The sequence below is a fragment of the Epargyreus clarus genome, unplaced genomic scaffold (genome assembly GCF_041222505.1).
Source record: "Epargyreus clarus isolate Ecla_fem2 unplaced genomic scaffold, WU_Ecla_fem_2.2 ptg000006l, whole genome shotgun sequence".
NCBI classification, from domain to species: Eukaryota; Metazoa; Arthropoda; class Insecta; order Lepidoptera; family Hesperiidae; genus Epargyreus; species Epargyreus clarus.
In genome coordinates, this window is record NW_027332214.1 from 10,392,714 (window position 1) to 10,413,371 (window position 20,658).

Below are 20,658 nucleotides of genomic sequence, written 5' to 3' on the forward strand. Positions count from 1 at the left end.
ATTTAAATTGTTTTTGTTACCTTGCACTTGAAATTCGCCAAATAACATATCATTATTATTTAATATTTAATATTTTCATTCTTCTTAACAGCTATAGTTGGTTTCCAAAAATTTGCAATCTCATTAATTTTGATAACAGAGTTTAACTTAATGTATCATTCAAGATACCTAATGAAGATTTTATAATGTTTCTTAGTATAGAATTAATAGAGATTAATATTATTACATAGAACTAATTAGGTCAACTTTGTGAGTGGTCTAAGAGTCCTCAACTCATCGGCTAATCGTATAATTGAATAGCACTCAGTCAGCGTCACGCCATCCCTGGAGCTTTATGGTGATTGCGAATACCGCCATTAGCTCATAATTGCCTGGTAATTGTGGCCGGCGTCATCCCTGCTCTGATTGGATAATTTAAGGCATTTTTGTATTTAAATTGCGTATAACTGTGTGCGTTATTATAATCAACCCATTACTATCCCACTACTGGAAACGGGTTTCCGCCCAGACTAAGATTAAGTCGTGGTCCACTTCGACTGCCAGTGTCAGTGCGAGTTGACAAATGGTATGGACTTCTTTTTTAATTTTTTTGGCGTGTTGGTTCCTCCACTATGCTTTCTTCACCGTTAAAGCAAGGAATCATTAATTTCTAATCTCTATATCTTTGTAAAATCTGAGGTTTCTGGGGACATGAATCTCAGTCCCACCGGTTGAGAGCGTTTCAACTACTAGGCTATCATAGCTTGTTCGAACATGCTAATTTCCCGCTCCACTGATTTCAATGAAATTTTGTGGAGATGATTGGTTCCACTTTGTAAGGCAGGGTGCATTAGCGCATAATTATACGGTAATTGTGCCATCATACCCGTGCTGATTGGATAATTCGAGTCATTTTATAATTATATATAATTCACTTGTCACTGTGTTTATACCTACATGCTAAGTTCCCGTTTTAGTGTTTCTTTCATTTTGAAAGATAGGATACCTAGTTTTGATAGGTGGCGCTGTTGTAGGAATCTTAATTTTGTGAATCGCAATAATTATAAAACAATCTCTAACTCATAATATAGCCTACCGGGTCGGACTGGATTGAACCTGGAACATACTACGAGTGTCCTGTATCATTTCAACAAACTTAACTAACTTACTTAATTTAATAACTGGTAATAGACCTTAACCACAGTTTAAGTTTAGACTGTGCCTTAACAATCTTTTATCTCGGATTTTTATGAAATTGAAATAGAACTCTTAATATCTCGCATTTTGAAATGAAAGCCTACAAAGCTTTCATTTAATCTTACTATTCTACCAATACAGTAGCAAAATTGAAAATAAGAATAGAATCCATTGATAAGTAAGATATCCAAAAGATTAGAGATCAACTATCCAATATTACAATTGTAATGCGTCAAACTTATACTTAACAATAAGATGTATAAAGTGATATTGTAACTTTGTGGCTTTATTACTTCAGAAGTTGGTCTGACACTAAAAACGTATACCTTTTATGTCACAATAAACATAATATCACCAAAAGTTATATCATAATTTGGAAAACGAACAGTACAAAAGCCGTGAAACAGCGATGTTCACTTACGGCCGTACCATCACCACTTTTCTAACAGCTTTAGTGCGCACGATACCTTTGTTATTTGAAGTGTGTGAAATATTTATTTGAGGCATCTTATTCTATTGAATAACTTATATCATCATCATCATCAAATAATCGTCTATCAGATCATCCAAATCCAATCAGTAACTTTTGAATGAAAGAGTAACAAACATTCATCTATCTATACTAATAAATACTCGCGTTTAAAATTTATTACTTACTAGCTGACCCGGCAAACTTTGTACCGCCTCAAAATCTATTTATCAAATATATTTCATATAAAATAGCCTATGTTACTCGTGGATAATGTAGTTTTCGAATGGTGAAAGAATTTTTAAAATCGGTCCAGTAGTTTTTGAACCTATGCATTACAATCAAACAAACTAACAAAGTTTTCCTCTTTATAATATTAGTATAGACTCACGAACAACATTCTCACGGAAACAAAGAAATCAGCTCACGTCAAAGCACAATAAATGTGATAATGGGGCCGCAGTATCGTTGTCTATAACCATAAATAACCATAATAGTGGAAAGCACAGCACAGTTAATGGAATTAGCGAAAAGCTATCGCGTGCCTCGACACATTACGATATCGGTATAAGAAAATTGAACTGATTTCAGAAATGTCTATGTCATTTGTCTGAACATAATTTATTTGTTTGGTGTGGTAAGGGAGATACTTTTCCGAGGCGCTTCAGCTTAGTCCTCAGGGGTAGCGGCGCATTTGTGGCCGACCTCAGGTAGGAATATCTAATCCTATCTGGGGTTGATTACATATGTCCATGGGCGGCAGTAGCCACTTATCATCAGGTAGACTGCTTTGCTTTGCTCGTCTGCTACTGTTATATTATAAAAAAAATAAAGGCATTAAAATAGGTTCATAAACGGCGAAGTTATGGCTGTTATATTTACATGGGTGGAGGAGTTCCCCTCATTTTCTCCAGAACCCATCAATGGATCCTAACCATATTTAAATGGGACCAACTTCCAGCTCCTCTCTATACAATAAAAAAAGAACTATTAAAATCGGTCCACTATCGGCGGAGTAATTCGAGTACATACATAAAAAAAAGATACCGGCCGAATTGATAACCACCTCCTTTTTCAAGTCGGTTAAAAATGGTAGCGACTAGCTAGTGTATGTGACAGAAATAATACCAATTTTTTTATTATATGTCATTTGAACATCTGATGGTATGTGGTCACTGCCGCCAATGAACTTCTCTTATCAACTCCAGATAGGATTGGAGTCCTGAGGTCAGCCGGTGCATTGCTACCCTTGATAAGGAAGACGATTGAGACTGACCACCCATTGATTACTATGGTATAAGTACTACTTTAACGCTTAAGTAGTACTTAACGGGACGCAAACGTTTCTCGACGAATAACATTAGTATTTTAAGCATATATGTAGCATGTACTATAAGCTAAATACGTATGATATTATTGCTATATTTAGTGCTATTTGTGAGCTTAGTTGAGTGCTAATAGTGCTATTTAGTGATAAGGCCGCCAATTGTACCTTAGATTATTTTAAAATTTTGTATTTGTTACTTTTAATTTGGTGTACAATCATAGATTAGTAAAGATAACTTACTCCTAACAAGAAAATGTAACCATTTTTACCTGACTGCCAAGGAAAGGTTATGTTTTTCGCGCGTATCTTGTATGTTTGTCTTTCTTTATTTGATCCGATCTTACAAACGGCTGGATAAATTTCGACAGTTAATGTGTCATTACATTCGTCTCAATGACCCGAGTGTCCTTAGATAGGTGTTAGAAAAAAAAATCAAAAGGGTGAATTTTTGGCGCGAAATAGTAACAAATTTAAAAAAAAAGTTAACCGAACCTATCGAGTGGGATATGAAATGAAAGTAAATTAAACGTAGATTATAAAAATATTTTTGTATATATATAAAACAGCAAGATGGCTGACTGACTGACTAATTAAATGACTTTTTCATTTTTCAGAAATCAACGTACAGCCAAAATCGCTCAACTTAGAGTTCTGAAATTTTGCACATGAGTTTGCTATATAGCGTAAATAAATACTAAGAAAAGCTTTTTGGAAATTCCGCCCCTAAGAGGGTAAAATAGGGAAAAACAGTTTTTTTGAAATCCTTTAATTTTGAAGCAACTACTATAAAATTTAGTATTTGGCTTTCTGGGTAGGAACAAGAACACACCTCCCCATCCCCTCCCGAAAAATCAACCCCGTAGAGGGTAAAATAAGGGTTAAAAGTTCATTTGAACAACCGTCAATTTTGAAGCAAACACTATAAAATGTTGTATCAGGCTTGTTCGATAAAAATAATGAAATTCTACCCCAACGAGGTAATATAACCACCGGATAGATCTTTTATAGATCGTAAATGGTGGATATTTTTTTGCGAAATAGTAACACGTTTTAAAAAAAAATCCAATCCTATCGAGTAGGGTATCAAAATAAAGGAACTTAAAAGATATTACACATACATTATATAATATATACATATATAAAATATATTGAGATGACTGTCTGACTAAATGAGTAGTGCTGCTGTGATAAAGATAAACGCAAAGGAAAACCGCTGTACTTTAGAGTGCTCGAAATTTACTCATAGGGTATTTATATAGCGTAAATGAGCTCTACGAGGATAAAATAGGATAATATTGTTTGAAGATCTTTTGATTTTTAAGCAGATACCTTCTATAAAACTATGTATTTGGCTTTCTGGATAAAAATAATAAAACGCCTATTTCACAGTTTTTGGAAATTCGACTTCAGCTTTATAGTGCAGTCGGGTTTTTTGATTTTTTAATTAATTACTTGTTGAGAATTGAAATAGTTGCGTAAAAAAGTTTTGCCACGTCTACGTGCTAAAGTGTCCCTAAAATATTTGAAATACTTAATTATTTATTATGTAAATTATGCAGTATTAGTTATCTATTCGTAAGTTTTTTCTAAAAATATTTTTTATTTGTCAAGAATTAAAAAAAAGTAACTGACTAATCAGCCTTTTTGTGGCTTCATTCAATTTCAAGGCGGCGATCTTTACTTATCAAAGTGTACAATAAAGAGTTTTGTATTGTATTTTGTTGTATTGTATTGTACGTATGTTTTTGACAGATTTTTCTAATAAAATTTAACACTTGCCGCTTTTCAGTTGCTGAAACAACAAATTCTATGTCCGAACGGTCAGCCTACGTTGTACCACTTTTTACCACGCTCTTATTAGCTTGACCTGTATGTATGTATGTAACGGAATCTTTTAACTCGATTTTTACCCACTTTGAACGGTCCGATTAATTTAAAATTTTGAACAACTATCAAGAACCGATGACAATACACGATTTTAATAATTTTATCCCATTCACCTTATCAGGATCGTCAGGAATAAGGATTAACGATTTTCCCTGTGCGATTTTAGTGTGGTTTTTAGTTTTTAAACTATAATTTATTTATAAGTATGTCTTTACTAAATGTACTTTCTAAGTAAAGCACTAGGAGCTATTGTACTAATGTGTTAGTGTCAAGTTCCGTATAAGTAAATAAGCATGACAATAGTGCATTAAGAACATGACGGAATCGGCAGAAAGCGCTCGCGTGCCACACACTCGACGCACGTAATTATAGTGATTGAAAAGAAATTTATTTTCTTAGTGAAGTCGAGTAATGTCATAAATGTATTCTACATTCCATGGTAAATAAAGTTGTGTATTATTTATTTGTCCGTATGTACGAGTAGGTATTATACTTATTTATGTAATATGTAGCGTAGACCATCGCCGTCCATCAGTACCTTTAGTATGAGTTTTAACTAAGATATAAAAATAAAACACTGTGATATATAAATGAGAATATAAAATGAAAGCTAAAGCCAATCAGCATCAGACTTTTTATTCAAAAAGATTTCCTAATTTTTATATAGAAACTTTTGATTATTTCGGGGAAAAATACTTTGTACAAGCTCTGTGACGTGCCACCATTGCGTAAAAAACACCAAAATGGATTCAGAATCTCCAGCGTTATTCCGAACAAAACGACTTTGTTTTGGTATCGTGCAAATTAGAAATGACAGGCTTGAATCCACAGACGGGCCCTTACATTTTATTTCTATGTACTAATATTAAACATGTACGTAATGGACAAACTATGTCTCTTGCATACGTGCCCCAGTGCCTAATAAATGAGAATGCTCGTAATGACCCTAGTTTTGTAACTAAGTTCTCCCTGAAGGCGAAAATATGTTTTCTTAATGTGTCTTGTTGTTTATAATGGTTTATATCGGTTAATTTATTACTAAAATTGGTAACAGGTGACCAGTAAAGAGAAAAACTGCACGTGATGATGAGGTGACATTACTACTCTGCCTTTTTTCTGGGGAATGACGTCATAACAAATATTATTTTGTTAAAAGAGGTGACATGCTAAAAGGAATACTACTACCCATCATGACTTAAATATTAAATGAACATCTCTAATATTAATATTGCCTATTATATTACAATGCATTAAAAGATGTTTTTCGCCTCAGTCGGCATCATCGCCACGCCTATTTCTGCCTTACAACAACTGTTGATTATGCATTGCTGTATTGCAGTATAGATCCAACGTAAACGCATTAGGCATTTTTAAACGCAATTTAATACATGTGATATATTAAATTGCGTTTAAAAATGCTTCTTCGTTTAAAAATATTTATTACCTGACTTCGTGAATGGTTACGATATGATTAAGTTATAATGACTTTTAATGAGTAATATAATTGGATTTTCTTTTATGAGAATTGAATATTCATAGAAACACTTTAAACGATTAAAATTATGAAAGTTGATGACAGTGTTGCTTTTTCTTAAGCTATGATTTCTAGGAATGGATAAAGCTATTGTTTTACTGTTTATTTTATAAGAAGTAAATACAATAGAAATATAATAGTACTGATATCTTGAAATATCTTTATTATAGAAAAATACTAGCTGACCCGGCAAACGTTGTTGTAGATTATGGGTTTTCAAATAAAACTCCAACTTGAATCTTCAGTTCTTTTCTTCTTGTTTTTATTCCGAGGCGTACACATTTTTCCATACAAAAAGGCGAGCTTAAGTACTTATTTTGGGTACCGCAACAGGCGCAGGCTCAGTCAGCAACCGCGTCCTATTGCCGTCCCTTTCTAACATAGCCTGTCTTACTCTTACAATTCTATGCTTACACTCTATTGCTATCCTACTCTTACATATCTATTCTTATTACGTAGGACTTATATCTATTGCAATAAAATGTCTTATTTACATAGTCTTAATTACATACACAAGTTACATTAATCAACATTTACATTTAAATTCTTAGGCCGTTGTCGTCCGTAATATTCTCCCCCCGGCGTAGATTCTTCGAAGCCTCCTCCATCTGAAGGACGGCAAGCTTCGTCGCTGGCCTCTGGAACACACCTCCCTTTGTGCGGACGTCTGCAGACCGGACGATGCCATCAGGTCCCGGGTGAACTCGCTCGACGACTCCTCTCGGCCAGGTATTGCGGGGTAAGGCGTAGTCGACCACAATTACGAGATCGCCTTCCCGCAGTTGTGACGCCTGTGCGTTGGACGGCCCCCGCGGAATGAGCGTAGGCAGGTACTCTCGCAGCCATCGCTGCCAGAACTGGTCCGCCAGTGCCTGCGCCCTTCTCCACGTGCTGCGGTCCGCCTCGGTGCATGGCCCCGTCCGCGGTAGCCCCGTCGATGAGCCGATGAGGAAGTGATTCGGCGTTAGTGCTTCCTCGTCCTCGGGGTCCACGGAGACGTGCGTGAGCGGTCGCGCGTTCACGCTGTACTCGGCCTCGGTGATTAACGTCTGCAGTACCTCTTCTTTTGGCGACTTTTCTTTGAGCGTGGTGCTTAGTGCGGTTTTTACTGAACGCACTAAGCGCTCCCAGGCTCCTCCCATGTGTGGCGCCCCCGGCGGTATGAAACGCCAGTCGGTGTTGTACTGCAGACCGTAGTCCCGTAGTGCTGCGATCCATGCTCCGTATGCATTTCTCAGTTCGACGTCGGCCCCTCTAAAGTTAGTGGCGTTGTCGGAGTATATGACGCGCGGCCAACCCCTTCTGGCGGCCATCCTTCGCAGCGCCATAACAGCTGAGTCCGTAGAGAGCGACTGGACGATCTCTAAATGAATGGCCCTTGTGGTGAGACAGGTAAATAGTGCACACCACCTCTTTTCGTGTCTTCGTCCGATAGTCACCGTTAGGGGCCCGAAATAGTCCACGCCACAATAGGTGAAGGCGCGGTGCCCCGAGTCCAACCTCACTTTAGGTAGGTCTCCTTTCGGTGGTGTCGTCGGAGTCGCCTTGTACACGCGACAGTATTGACACGCTCGTGCTACTTTCTTGACTGTAGGCCTCAAGCGCAGTATGATGAATCGTTGACGGAGCTCGTTGACGACTCGTTCGTTATTCGCGTGTCCCGCCCGGCGATGATAATGCTCGACAAGCAGGTGAGTAAAGGGATGCTGCCCGTCGAGTATTACCGGCTCATTAGAGTGCGTTGTAGAATAGAGCGCACCTATACGGCCTCTTGCGGTTATTAGCCCGTCGTTCAATACTGCGTCGAGCCTTTTAAATTTGCTGTGTCGTTGTAGCGGCTGGTTGTGACTTAACCGCGCTAAGTCTTCGCTGAAGGAGTCCCGCTGCGCGCGTTGAAACCACCGTCGTTCGGCCGCTTCTAAGTGTGACACTTCTAAGTGTAGAGTCTTGTCTCTAGATCGAAGCTTCTCGACGAATAGCTGAGTAAGTGCCGTCGCCCTTATAAGCTTCAGGTAACTGGAGAACCTTCTAATGTCGGGTAATGAGTCGTTGCGGTCCGAGTCCTCTTCTGAGACGGTGTAACACGTCTCCCCGGTCTCTTCACCTTCCCCGTTCTCCGTAGGCCAGTGCTCTTCTGTGGCTCGTAGGAATTGCGGTCCCGTGAACCACCGGTCCCGGCTGTCGATCCCGTCGGTTTGAAGCCTGGTCGCATCGTCGGCTACGTTGAGTGTTGTAGGCACCCATCGCCAATCCTCTGTATGTGTGAGCTCGGCGATCTCAGCTAGGCGATGTGAGACGAACGGCGTGTATTTTTTCGTCTCGTTTCTTATCCACTGAAGGACGGTGCGGGAGTCACTCCAGTATATGACTCGTTTGGGTTTCCAACAGCTGTGCTCCCTGACTATAGTGTTAGCCATTCGTGCCCCGATTAACGCAGCTTGGAGCTCCAGTCTCGGAATGGTTAGTAACTTCAGTGGAGCCACCTTCGCCTTGGCCATTACTTGTATTGTTTCTATGTGATCGCCGTGTGCGATCCTCCAGTAGGCCACCGTAGCGTAGGCTTGCTCGCTTGCGTCGACAAACACGTGTAACTCGATGTGAGTTTCCGGCGTTACGTTGTAGCTATAGCACCGCGGTATTGCTAGTGCTGAGACATCTGGGAGTCGCCTTATCCACTCGTCGAATAGGTTAGCGTCTTCAGATGGCAATTCCTGGTCCCAATCAACCTTCTTGAGCCACAAGCGTTGTAATATCATCTTGCCGACGATCGTATATTGACTGATAAGCCCCAGTGGGTCGTACACCGACATAACCGCGCTTAGGGTTTCGCGTTTAGTCGGTGCTCTCAACCGCAGTCTGACCTCATCGGGAACCCTCTTGATGTCAGTGTTGAAGGTGAGGGTGTCGGAGCTCGGGTCCCAGCGCAGCCCCAATGTCTTTTCCTTCTGGTGTGCTGCTAACTTTACATTCGCGCTTTCAGACTTCTTATCTTCGGGTATGCTAGCTAAAACTCTCTTGCTATTTGAGTTCCATCTTCTTAAGTTGAAGTCCGCTTGTTGATGGATGTAGGTAACTTCGTTCACCATTTTAATAGCCTCCTCTTCAGATGGGAAACTGTCTAGGTAATCGTCCATGTAGTGTCGCTCCTTGACCGCCGTGGCCGCCTCTGGGTATTTACTTTCATAGTCGACGGCGTTGCGGTTTCTTACGCTGTGAGCGAGGTATGGCGAACTGCTGGCTCCGAATATCATGGAGACCATTTTAAATCTTCTCGGAGGGTCCGTAGGCTTGTCCCTCCATAAAAACATCTGTGCCGGTTGGTCCTCGGGTCTGATTTTAACCCTAAGGAACATTTCTTCGATGTCCGCTGTGACGGCGATTCTCTTTTCTCTGAACCCGAACAATATTCTTGTGAGTGAAGCTAGTAGGTCGGGTCCTTCTAGTAGGAAGTCATTGAGACAGACTCCCTTCACCTTAGCCGCCGCGTCGAAGACCATTCTAACTTTTCCCGGCTTGTTGTGATTGGTGACGGCGAAGTGCGGCAGGAACCATTTTACGTTGCTATCCCTTTCGCTGCCGTCGCATTGCACCGCGTAACCCTTTTGTATAAGGTTAGCGATCTGAGCCGCGTATTCCTTTTTAAACGCCGGCTCCTTAGTCATCCTCTTCTCGAGCGTGTGTAGTCTCTTAAGGGCAGACTCGTAGCTATCTGGGAACGTGGGGTTATCTATCTTCCAGGGCAGACCCACTTCGAAGTGGCCGTCCTTTCTAGTGGCGGTCGCTTCGAAAATGTCGTTGGCTCTCTTCTCATGCTTATTAATTTTTTCTTTAGTCGATACGCCAAGCGAGTCCACGTCGAAATGTGACTCGACGAGCTTCTGTAGTTGGACGTCGCTCGCGCAGATGTGAAGTACGGCCGCCTGGTCTTGATAAATCGATTTCCTGGGTACCGACCCGTGCAGTACCCATCCCAACTTCGTTCTCGACGCGGCGGGTTCATTTCTCTTGCCGGCGCGCAGCTGTCGCGATATTATTAGATGCCAGTTGTCGGCACCTATCAATATGCGAGGTCGAGCTTCTCCCTTACTGATGCTATCTTGTACAACTCGCAGGTGCTTGTACCGTTCTAAGTTGTGCGGTACGCGTTGGTGATGCAGCTGTAGTCCTTTTACTGTGCGGGCTGTCACTAAGTAGGCTTCTTGTTCGTGTACCCCTTTGACACGAACCTTGACCGCTTCGCTGTCGATCCTTCTCTGATCGTTAATACCCCTTATGTTCAGAGGTCGATTCGGTCCGCCGTTAGTGAGTTGCTTCGCTAATTCTTCGTCTATTAGCGTCACAGTAGACCCTTCGTCTAGGAGGGCGTACGTATTTACCTCCCCCCGTGGACCGCTGAGTTTCACCTCGCAGGTTTTGAGCAGTACTGATGTAATAGGCGACCTCCTTGTCGTGACGCTCATTACTAGCGCGGCTGCTTCGTCTTCCCTGCCGTCGTCCGGAGTGCTCACTGTAGTCGTAGACTCCGTTACTTTTTCTTTATGTAGTAGCGCGTGATGTTGGTAGGTACATCCGTGGACTCCGCAGGCCTTGGCTTTGCATGTGAACCTGCTGTGCTTCCTTTTCATGCATTTGAAGCACATCTTGTTGTCCTTTGCCCACTTCCATCGCTCGTTGACGTCGAGTGCTTTGAGTTTATCGCACTCAGTAGTGTAGTGTCCCCCAGTTGGACACATGAAGCATTTTCTTTCTTCCGGTTGACTTTCCCCCGCAGTGTATACGCCCTTGGTAGCAACCCGCTTTGGTGCTACTTCTCTTCTGACGGGTACCGGAACGCTTCGCTTCGTTGTGTGGGTGTACCTTATCATAAGGTCCGCTTCGGCCATTAAAAACTCGGAGAGTACTATCATTTCATTATCTTCCATGATGCGTGCTTCGTTATTGGCTGCGTACTCCGCCCATTTGCTTATGAGATGAGGACTCAGTTTGTCCATTACGTCTCGAACGAGTAGCGGGTTTCGTAGGTAGCCTCTTCTATCTATACTTTTTATCGTATAGACAATATTTTGAATCTTCACCGCGAACTCATACAGATCGGTGCTCGCGCTCCCTAATTTCGGGATCTTTTTGAGCTCTTCCATGGCCCGATCTATTATGAATTCCGGTCTTCCATATTTCATCTCTAATGTGCGCATGATGATATCTGGGTTAGATGCGGTGAATAGCTGTGACAGCACGGTTTCTCTCGCTTCCCCTCGCAGGCTGTTTCGCAGTCGAAGGAGATTTTCCGTTGGAGAGAACTTAAAGAGTCTTGTAGAATCTTCCATGGCGGCCTTATACGGTAGCCACTCGGCGACGGCTCCCGTGAATATAGGTAGTTCCGCTGTTTGGCGAGGCAACGGTCTTGAGGCGACTAGTTTTTCTAAGGTGTCGGCTAGCCGTTGAATGCCTTGGAATTTCGCGTTCTCCCCCCGGTGCTTACTAACGGGAGGGCGAACCTCTTCCGGTTCTTCCCTGTATTTCGTCGCCGTTGGTTGTTCCATGCTTCTATCCACCCAGTCTTGTACCCTTTCGTTGCATGAGCTCGCCGCATATTCAGATTCGGCTTCGATTGCAGTCATTTCGGCGGCTAATCTCGATTTGATTAGCTTTTCTTTCATAAGTAGCCGCTTCTCTTCTATAGCCGCGAGTTCTTTCTCCGCTTCGTATTGTGCCATCTTCATACGTGCGTCGATGCTTCGCTTTGAAGTGTTACTGCGAGCGGTGTGTGCCGGCGACGTAGGTCTCCGCACCGGCGATGTAGGTCTCCGCACCGGCGATGAAGTTTCACGCCTTGGTGGCGTGCTAGCTGGTCGTGCAGGTGGCCCCATGACGGACGTCCGCGTTGACGTCGCTGGTGCTGTCTCTCTCGCCCCTTCTGGCGGAGAGTGCTCCATCCTTTTTTCTTGGGAATTTCCTGCGACCGTCGACGGCGACTGCGGAGAATCTTCATATATTCGGTGTAGCGATGGCCCTGGCGCACCCTTAGCGCCCGGGGCTGCTTCTGACTCGCTGTACCCCGATTCGGAGCGAACACGACCCCTTGTGTTCATTGCGATCGGCGTATTCATCTTGAGTCTTCTTTAAATCCGGCTTCTCGAAGGACCAATGTACCTTATGGGTTTTCAAATAAAACTCCAACTTGAATCTTCAGTTCTTTTCTTCTTGTTTTTATTCCGAGGCGTACACATTTTTCCATTTTTTTTTTTTTTTTTTTCGATTTGTGTAGTTTACTGTTGGTCCTAGCGACCTGTACAGCTTCACCGGGTTTTGAGAGGCGAGCCTTAGGCTCAGCCGGGACAAGAAGACTATGGGCTGGAAGGGAGGGATAGCTTTGGTCGCCGTTGCCGGTTCCCTAAGCCGTCCACCTTCGCTGGAGGGAGAGAAGGTTGCGGACCCAGCTACTGCCGGAGTCCTGACCATCCACCTCTTGTCAGATAGGGATTGCGGCTGACCCAAGGGCACCTCCTGTGAGGTACGGACCTCGGCTTAGGTCAGTTACGCTAATGTGGGGCACAGGGGAAAGACGACCAATCACGCGGGGATACCTTGTGACGGCTGTACTGTAGTGGGGTCCTCGTCTCCGCCGGCGGGGACGGTGTGTATAGAATCTGTTGTTGTTGAGTGTGTGTGGAGGCTGAGGAGGGGGTTCTCCTTGCCGGAGGGCATTGTCTAACGTGATCTTATCATCAGGGTAGCCTAGGACATGTTTTGGGCGTCTGTGTAGAGCCTTTGCATCCTTATCAGGGATGTAACTGGCTGCCTTGACAACTAGCTGATTTGGGTGGTCAATAGCTGTATCAAAATAGCTTTTGGAAAGTTGCTTCGTGTATTGAGCGATGGTGGGCAGCTCAAGATCTCTATGGAGGTCTACATTACGCACGTACCAGGGACAGCCCGTGGCCATGCGCAAGAATCGATTTTGAAGCTTTTGATATCTATCAATGAGTTTTACATGTGCAAAGACTACACTGGCGTAAGTCATGATGGGTCTAACGCAAGCTTTGTAAAGCGTCACTTTATGACGAAGTGCCATTTTACTTTTCTTGCCTAACATGTGGTAGAGTCGCCCTAGTACGAAAGCGGCCCTATTTCGCGTTATTTTGATGTGCTCAGTGAAGTTCAACCTACTGTCTAGTGTGACACCTAGGTATTTGGCGGATTTAGCCCATGGGATGGGCTTTCCAAATAGTGATACTTGTTTAAGTACCTGTTTGGTCCTGTGGGAGCAGTCCCTTTTGGCAGAGAGGTAGTAAGCCCTTCTGGCAAAGTGAACAGCTTGGCTTTTTCCTGGATTGACCTCAATTCTCCATTTCCTAAACCATTCACCTAGGGCGGTGGCTGCGGACTGGAGTTTTGAGGTGACGACTGAGGGTTTTGGGTGGGTGTAATAGAGAGCGGTGTCATCCGCAAACAAGGCTAGTTCCACGTTTGGATGGCGCGGGACATCACTTGTATAAAGTGTGTATAGGAGTGGGGATAAAGCGGAGCCCTGGGGGACTCCGGCTCGTAAGGAGCGAGGGGATGAGCGTGTGCCATCCACTCGGAAGCGGAATCGGCGGTTTGATAAAAAGTCTCGTATGATGGTCACGAGCCTGTCTGGCACTCCCATATGGTAGAGCTTATAAAGCAAGCCTTGGTGCCAGACTTTATCAAACGCCTTTGCTACATCGAAGAAGAGGGCACCTGTGCCTCTAGATCTTTTCCGATTTAATCCTACGAGGATGTGCTCCGTGAGGCGGTGCACCTGCTGTACGCAGGAGTGTTTTGCTCTAAAGCCAAACTGCTCATCCATTAGGAGGTTCTTGGACTGGACGACCGCTCTAAGTCGGTTCAGAAGTAACTTTTCATATATTTTTCCAAACGTGTTCAGAAGGCTTATGGGACGGTAGCTCGAAGGCTCAGTCCTCGGTTTACCGGGTTTAGGGATTCCTATGACATCTGCTTCCTTCCAGGCGTCTGGAAATGTGCAGTTGGATAGGAGGGCATTGAATATTGCTAAAAGAAGTCCTAGCAGGAGGGGGGGAAGGCGTTTAACCACCTTATTTGTAATTCCGTCTGGGCCTGGGGCCTTTTTGACGTGCATGTCTTTTATGACTGCTTGCACTTCGTCTAACGTGATAGGTGATAGTGGAGGATCGATTGGCGGGTGGCCAGACCGAGCCTCGACTTCTGTTTCGACTAGGGCGACGTGTGTTGGATCTGTCGGTTGAGTACTTGGTGTGCATTGGCTCTCTAGACTGTCGGCCAGATGTTCGGCCTTTTCCATATCATCGAACGCTGGTGGTAGGTTCGGTCTGGTCAATGGAGGCATTGACACTACAGTCTCTGATCGGAGCGATCTCGCCAGTTTCCAGTAAGCCTGGTGAGATGGCGAAATCGCTTCGACCAGGGAACCCCAGTGGTTATTCCGTATCTCGTTCATGCTTTCTTTAACCTTCCTTTTGTAGAAATTAAGAGTCCTACGGTTCTCGGGAGAAGGGAAATGGTCGTATCTACGGGTGGCAGTGTTTTTAGCTGTGATGAGAGATTTTATATCGTCCGGGAGTTCAAAGCGTCGATCGTTCGCCACTTTGACTTCCCGTGTCGATTTGTCTGTCGCAGTCCGTATGTGGTTAGTCAGGGAGCTAATAGCCACGTTGGCATCCTGTGTAGTGACAATGTTTTCAGGCAACGTCTGTAAGTCGGTCGAGTTAAGGATTTTGTCGAATTTAGACCAGTCGACGATGCGATTGGTCCTTTGGAGGGGGTTGTGAACGGTACCTAGGTTGAGTAGGACTGGACGATGGTCCGAGTCCAGCTCGTGTAGGACCTCTATGTTTCGCAACCGGAGTGTGACGTTCTTGAGGAGCGTTATATCGAGGACATCTGGGCTATGATTTGACTGTTCCCCTGGGGGGAATCGGGTTGGTGTGAGGGGCGCTACGATTTCAAACTGTAGTTTGTCTGTTAGTTTGTCTAGTCGGGAGCCATTTGTGTTTTGGCGTAGTGAGTTCCACCTGGGGTGTTTGCAGTTGAGGTCCCCGGCCAGGATGACTGAGTCTCCCATACTGAGCAACAGCCTAAGGTCGGATTCAAGGAGTGTTTTCCCTGGAGGGAGATATACTGAAGCTATAATGATGGATTGATGTCCAGTCATTGCCATGTGACATACGGATGCCTCGATGTTAGTAAGAGCGGGAGAATCTAATGGGGTGCAGTGTAAGGACCGTCTGTGATAGATCAGAGTACCACCGAGTCTCGAGGTTACTCTGTCATTGCGTATGATGTTGTAGTTAGCAATTCTGGGATTGCTTACGCTTGGTTTAAGAAAAGTCTCCTGTACTAGCATTATATCTATTTGATGAGATGTAAGGAATTCACGAACGAGATCGGTTTGGGGTTTAAGGCCATTTGCGTTAAAGTACGCTATGGCCAGAGAGCGGGGTTTTACCCTAGCTGTGTGATGTTCCCTAGTTGGTGTACAATCCATAATTGATTTATTTAAAAGAGGACTTTGATCGCCACATGGCGTCTAATAATGAATAGTGCTCGCATGCTGCGAACATCATTTCATGGGGTGAGTTTGCAGCCCTGAGTTTCGTGGCTAGGAGTTTGAGCTCACCAAAATCGATGGCCTGCATGAAAGCCCCGATAGTTTGGAAGTCCTCCGCCACCAGTGTTGGCTGGTTTTGTGGGACTGGGTTTGGCTTGCGGGCAACAGAAGGGTTAGAATTCTGTGCTACAGGGGGTTTAGGAGTAACTGCTGCCGGTTGGGGGCGAGTGGTTTCAGGGGCCTTTTTTGCCACTATCGAAGGCGGCTTGACCCATGCGTTGGGAACGGGTGCGGCTAATACCGGGAAGGCTTTAGCTGTAGGGATCGAGGGAGTTTTCCCTGCTGAATTATTTTTTGGGAGAGGGCGGGGAGCCTTCTTGGACGTTTTTTTTGCGAGGAGCTCGGGGGCATCCTCGGTAGCTGGCCGGGTGACCTTCAGTTTCACAGAGCACGCAGCTCGGTGGGTCAGGGCAGTCTTTGGGCCTGGGGCAATCGGGGGTGCTATGGTCTCCTAGGCACTTCACGCAGCGAGGGCGTGCAAAGCAATTTCTGGCCGAATGGCCGTATAGTTGGCAGCGATGGCACTGCGAGGGGCCTATGCGAGTGTGGGGAGCCTCTATGGCAATGCCCGAGAGTAGGCATACAGTTTTAATGGCAAAGATTTTCTTTGCCTCGATTGATTTTGGCAGTACCACAAGGACCATGTCATACGGTTGCCTTGTCCTGCCGTACATCCTGAATACCTCTTTAACAGGTAAACCTTGGGATTTGAGATCATTTGAGATGACCTCGAGCTCTAGTTCTTTGGGTACGCCCCTTATGACGACCCTCAGCATTTTTTCATCTTCCAACGCATAGGTGTGGTAGCCTATCGACTGGGATGAAAGAACGCGGGTAAGCCTCCTGTGGTCTTGTTCGGAGGTTACCTGTACTTTGATAGCGTGGGGAGTGGACCTAGCCGAGACCAAGCTAATATTTTGTGTGTTCAAGACACACATGAGGGAGTCCCATTTGGATTTATCCCTAACGAAAATTGGGGGCGGGAGGCTTTTTGGCCGTACTTGGCCGGAAGTTTGGGGCTCAGAGGCAGGGCTAGGGTCAGATACCTCTGGAACGGAGGGTTTTTTCGAGGGGGGAGGGGTGCTGGCGGCCTTCGCCTTGCGCTTCTTACGGCCCATAACGGGCTGGAAACCTTCGGAGTCTGAGTCCGACGATGTAGTTGCGTCCGAGAACGCTTTGGCGCTAGCTTCCGAATCGGAAGTCCTAGGTTCATCCTCGTCCATAGGTGCTACCTGTGGAGAGGCTGGAGGGCTGGGTGAGGATGGGTGTTGCGGCGATAAGGGCATACTCGAGTTGATATATGACTCGAGCACATTTGGGTAGCGTTCTTTTAAGAACGCTTCCATGCCCTCGAACCATTGAGTTTTTGCCATACTGACAATAAGCGAAAGTGTGTTCCTCCCTGCCTAAACAGGGAGGTGTGTGCCTATTGTGTGACCCTAATGTCTCGATCTGGTGAATCGGGGTGGGTGCCTAATAATAAGACTTACTCGTGTAAGCGTGCGGGCTGGAACCACGCACGGACAAGCTGCTTGCGCCGGGCAGAGCCTCGGGCAAGCGAACTACACTGTCCTAACAACGAAGACACAAACACTGCACTGTACACACTATACACTGTACCCAAGGGATACAATGTAAAACGCACAACACAGCACTCGCGTTAACAAAACTCCGCGCCAGGTAGCGCGGCGGATACGTGCCACGTGGCACGCAGGTGGCGGCGGATGACGCACGGGGTGACGCACAGGGCGTCGTCTAGCGGTGACTCACGGTGGGAACGGACGCGCAGGCACGACCGTACGCGACGAGAGCCAGAGCGAGAGTCACATTTTTCCATACAAAAAGGCGAGCTTAAGTACTTATTTTGGGTACCGCAACAGGCGCAGGCTCAGTCAGCAACCGCGTCCTATTGCCGTCCCTTTCTAACATAGCCTGTCTTACTCTTACAATTCTATGCTTACACTCTATTGCTATCCTACTCTTACATATCTATTCTTATTACGTAGGACTTATATCTATTGCAATAAAATGTCTTATTTACATAGTCTTAATTACATACACAAGTTACATTAATCAACATTTACATTTAAATTCTTAGGCCGTTGTCGTCCGTAATAGTTGTGTTGCCATATAAATAAAAAAATGTTAAGGGTGAACAACCCATACACTTGGGGTATTTACAATATATAGTAGCCGATTCTCGGACCTACTGAATATGCATATAAAATTTGGTGAAAATCGGTAAAGCTGTTTCGGAGGAGTACGGTAACTAACATTGTGACACGAGAATTTCATATATACGAAGATTAATCTTACCTCTTTCACAATTTAAATGTGTTAACGTTTTACTGGCATATTAAGGTATATTATTATGATATTGGAACTTTTCTGTCACTGAAACATATTTCTTTTCTAAAGTATGATGCTTATGTAGAAGCCTCGACGATATACTACAGGTGACAGGTTGACAACCGCAACCGGATATTAGTAGGGAGAACCGGGAAATGAGATTTTTGCACCGGAAATAGTCTGCCAGCGTATATCACCTTTCTCTGCAAGTGAAGAAAGTATAAAAAACTAAATCAACATTGTAATAACTATACGGTATATTGTATTAAATAGTTATGAGTGCGATATTTTTTATAATATAGGAGTAGCAGACGAGAATTCAGTCCACCTGATGGTAAATGGCTGCTGCTGCCCATGGACATCTGTAATAACCCCATATAGGATTAGATTAGATAATACACGAAGTAACTTATAACGTAAAATATCTTATTCCAATTGCTGTCTCCTGGAAGTAATCCCAAGTATACCTCGCAAAGCATTATCTCGCTAAATAGCCAAATTTATTCGTAAATATCTAATATTCGTAAATATATTTATTGTGGGCCTTATAATATAGAACCCTTAAAGGTGGTAGAACCCTTTGTGGTTCGACTCCGGCGGCACCACCGCCACACCTATTTCTACCTAATAACAGCAGTGTTAAGCGCTGCTGTGTTCCGGTTTGAAGGGTGTGGTAAGGGAGACAGACTTTTCCGAGGCGTTCCAGCTTAGTCCTCAGGGGTAGCGGCGCATCTGTGGCCGACCTCAGGTAGGAGTATCTAATCCTATCTGGGGTTGATTTCAGATGTCCATGGGCGGCAGTAGCCACTTACCATCAGGTGGACTGCATGCTCGTCTGCTACTCTTATGTTATTAAAAAATATATATATATACCGTAGAAACTACATTTCATATATTAATAACTTTTGTACACGAGAAAAATTCAAGTTTTAAATAATTATGACCCTTTATAAGTTTCGATAAAGTTGGTACATACCTCTCAAATTGTTTTATTAAATCCAAACATCCTTTGACATTTAGGTTTCAGGTAATAATAGTTCAAAACACTTTGACGGCTAAAGTCTTTAATTATGAACGCAAATATATTACCGAGGCCCTACACCTTGCCACGGTATTGTACGGGATCCCGTTTATGTAAGTTTAATGTGAATGTTGAGTGTTTGTGTGTCTTTGTGTGTGTCTTATGTTTCAAGTATGGGAAATCCTAATAGATGATATATGTATGTATATAAATCTAAATATATATAACGGTAAAAATAAAAATACTGGACGGATCGGGTTGAAATTTGGCATGCAGGTAGATATTATGACGTAGGCGTCCGCTAAGAAAGGATTTTGATCAATTCTACCCCCAAGGGGATAAATATTACTTCGCGAGCGAAGCCGCGGGCAAAAGCTCGTCGTTATATAATTTATATAGTATAATTTACTTTCGTGTGATGATATGATATATTTATTTTTAGATCGGTATGTCCTTGTTTAATTTTAATATAGGAGCATAGATTTGTTTTCTACACGTTATATACAATACGTATCTATATTTCTAATCGTCTTCTATATATTCTAAGGATTATGAAAGCATAACGACAATAAAACGAGCTATCTCGTGCTTAGCTTCACTAATAAAATGTTATTATTTTTTACACAAAGCTCTCTCTGAGCTTTTTTATGTATCTCAATGAAAACGACTTATCAAATAAATAATAGTTAAAAAAAACTAAAAAATACGCTTTTATAAAAAATTTTACCAAAAAATGAAATATAAATAATAGTTTAAAAAAAATTAAAAAAATACACTTTTTATAGAAAATCCAACTAAAAAATAGAAAATAATATTTTTAAAATTTGAATTAAGAATAGTGTAAATAAGATAAAAATATTTTTATTGTAAAAAAAGCGTGGGGTGCATGGTGTCAATAGTTATAAATATTTTATTGATAGATAGAGTAGAAGGATTATCATTTTGATTATCAAAAAATCTTAAAAAGCACCCCACGCTTTTTTTACAATAAAAAATATTTTTATCTTATTTACACTATTCTTAATTCAAATTTTAAAAATATTATTTTCTATTTTTTAGTTGGATTTTCTATAAAAAGTGTATTTTTTTAGTTTTTTTAAACTATTATTTATTTTTCATTTTTTGGTCAAATTTTTTATAAAAGCGTATTTTTTAGTTTTTTTTAACTATTATTTATTTTTCATTTTTTAGTGATTATTTTAGCGATTATTTTAACGATTATTACGTAGCGTATTATCAAGTTTATCTTTCGAATCAGCATCAG

General features: G+C 43.0%; 2 protein-coding genes across 2 annotated transcripts in view; one reads left to right on the top strand and one right to left on the bottom strand.

Moving 5' to 3' along the window:
- LOC140742943 (uncharacterized) overlaps nt 1–20,658 on the top strand; it is a 122,623-nt gene that overhangs the window by 13,236 nt on the left and 88,729 nt on the right. The gene's annotated exons all lie outside the window — the stretch shown is intronic.
- On the bottom strand, nt 15,909–17,819 carry LOC140742567 (uncharacterized). Its single transcript, XM_073073470.1, has 2 exons — nt 16,359–17,819; nt 15,909–16,279 (listed from the first exon to the last, which is right to left on the bottom strand). Exons 1-2 carry the CDS (start codon nt 17,395–17,397, stop codon nt 15,909–15,911), a joined length of 1,410 nt encoding a protein of 469 aa, XP_072929571.1. The 5' UTR covers nt 17,398–17,819.

What these genes read in the sequence shown, in the direction of transcription:
- LOC140742567 (XM_073073470.1), bottom strand. Translation starts at nt 17,397, where the DNA reads ATGGCAAAAACTCAATGGTTCGAGGGCATGGAAGCGTTCTTAAAAGAA. An exon ending in AGGATGCCCCCGAGCTCCTC is followed by an intron (nt 16,280 to 16,358) that starts GCAAAAAAAACG and finishes CGATCCCTACAG; the next exon opens with CTAAAGCCTTCCCGGTATTA.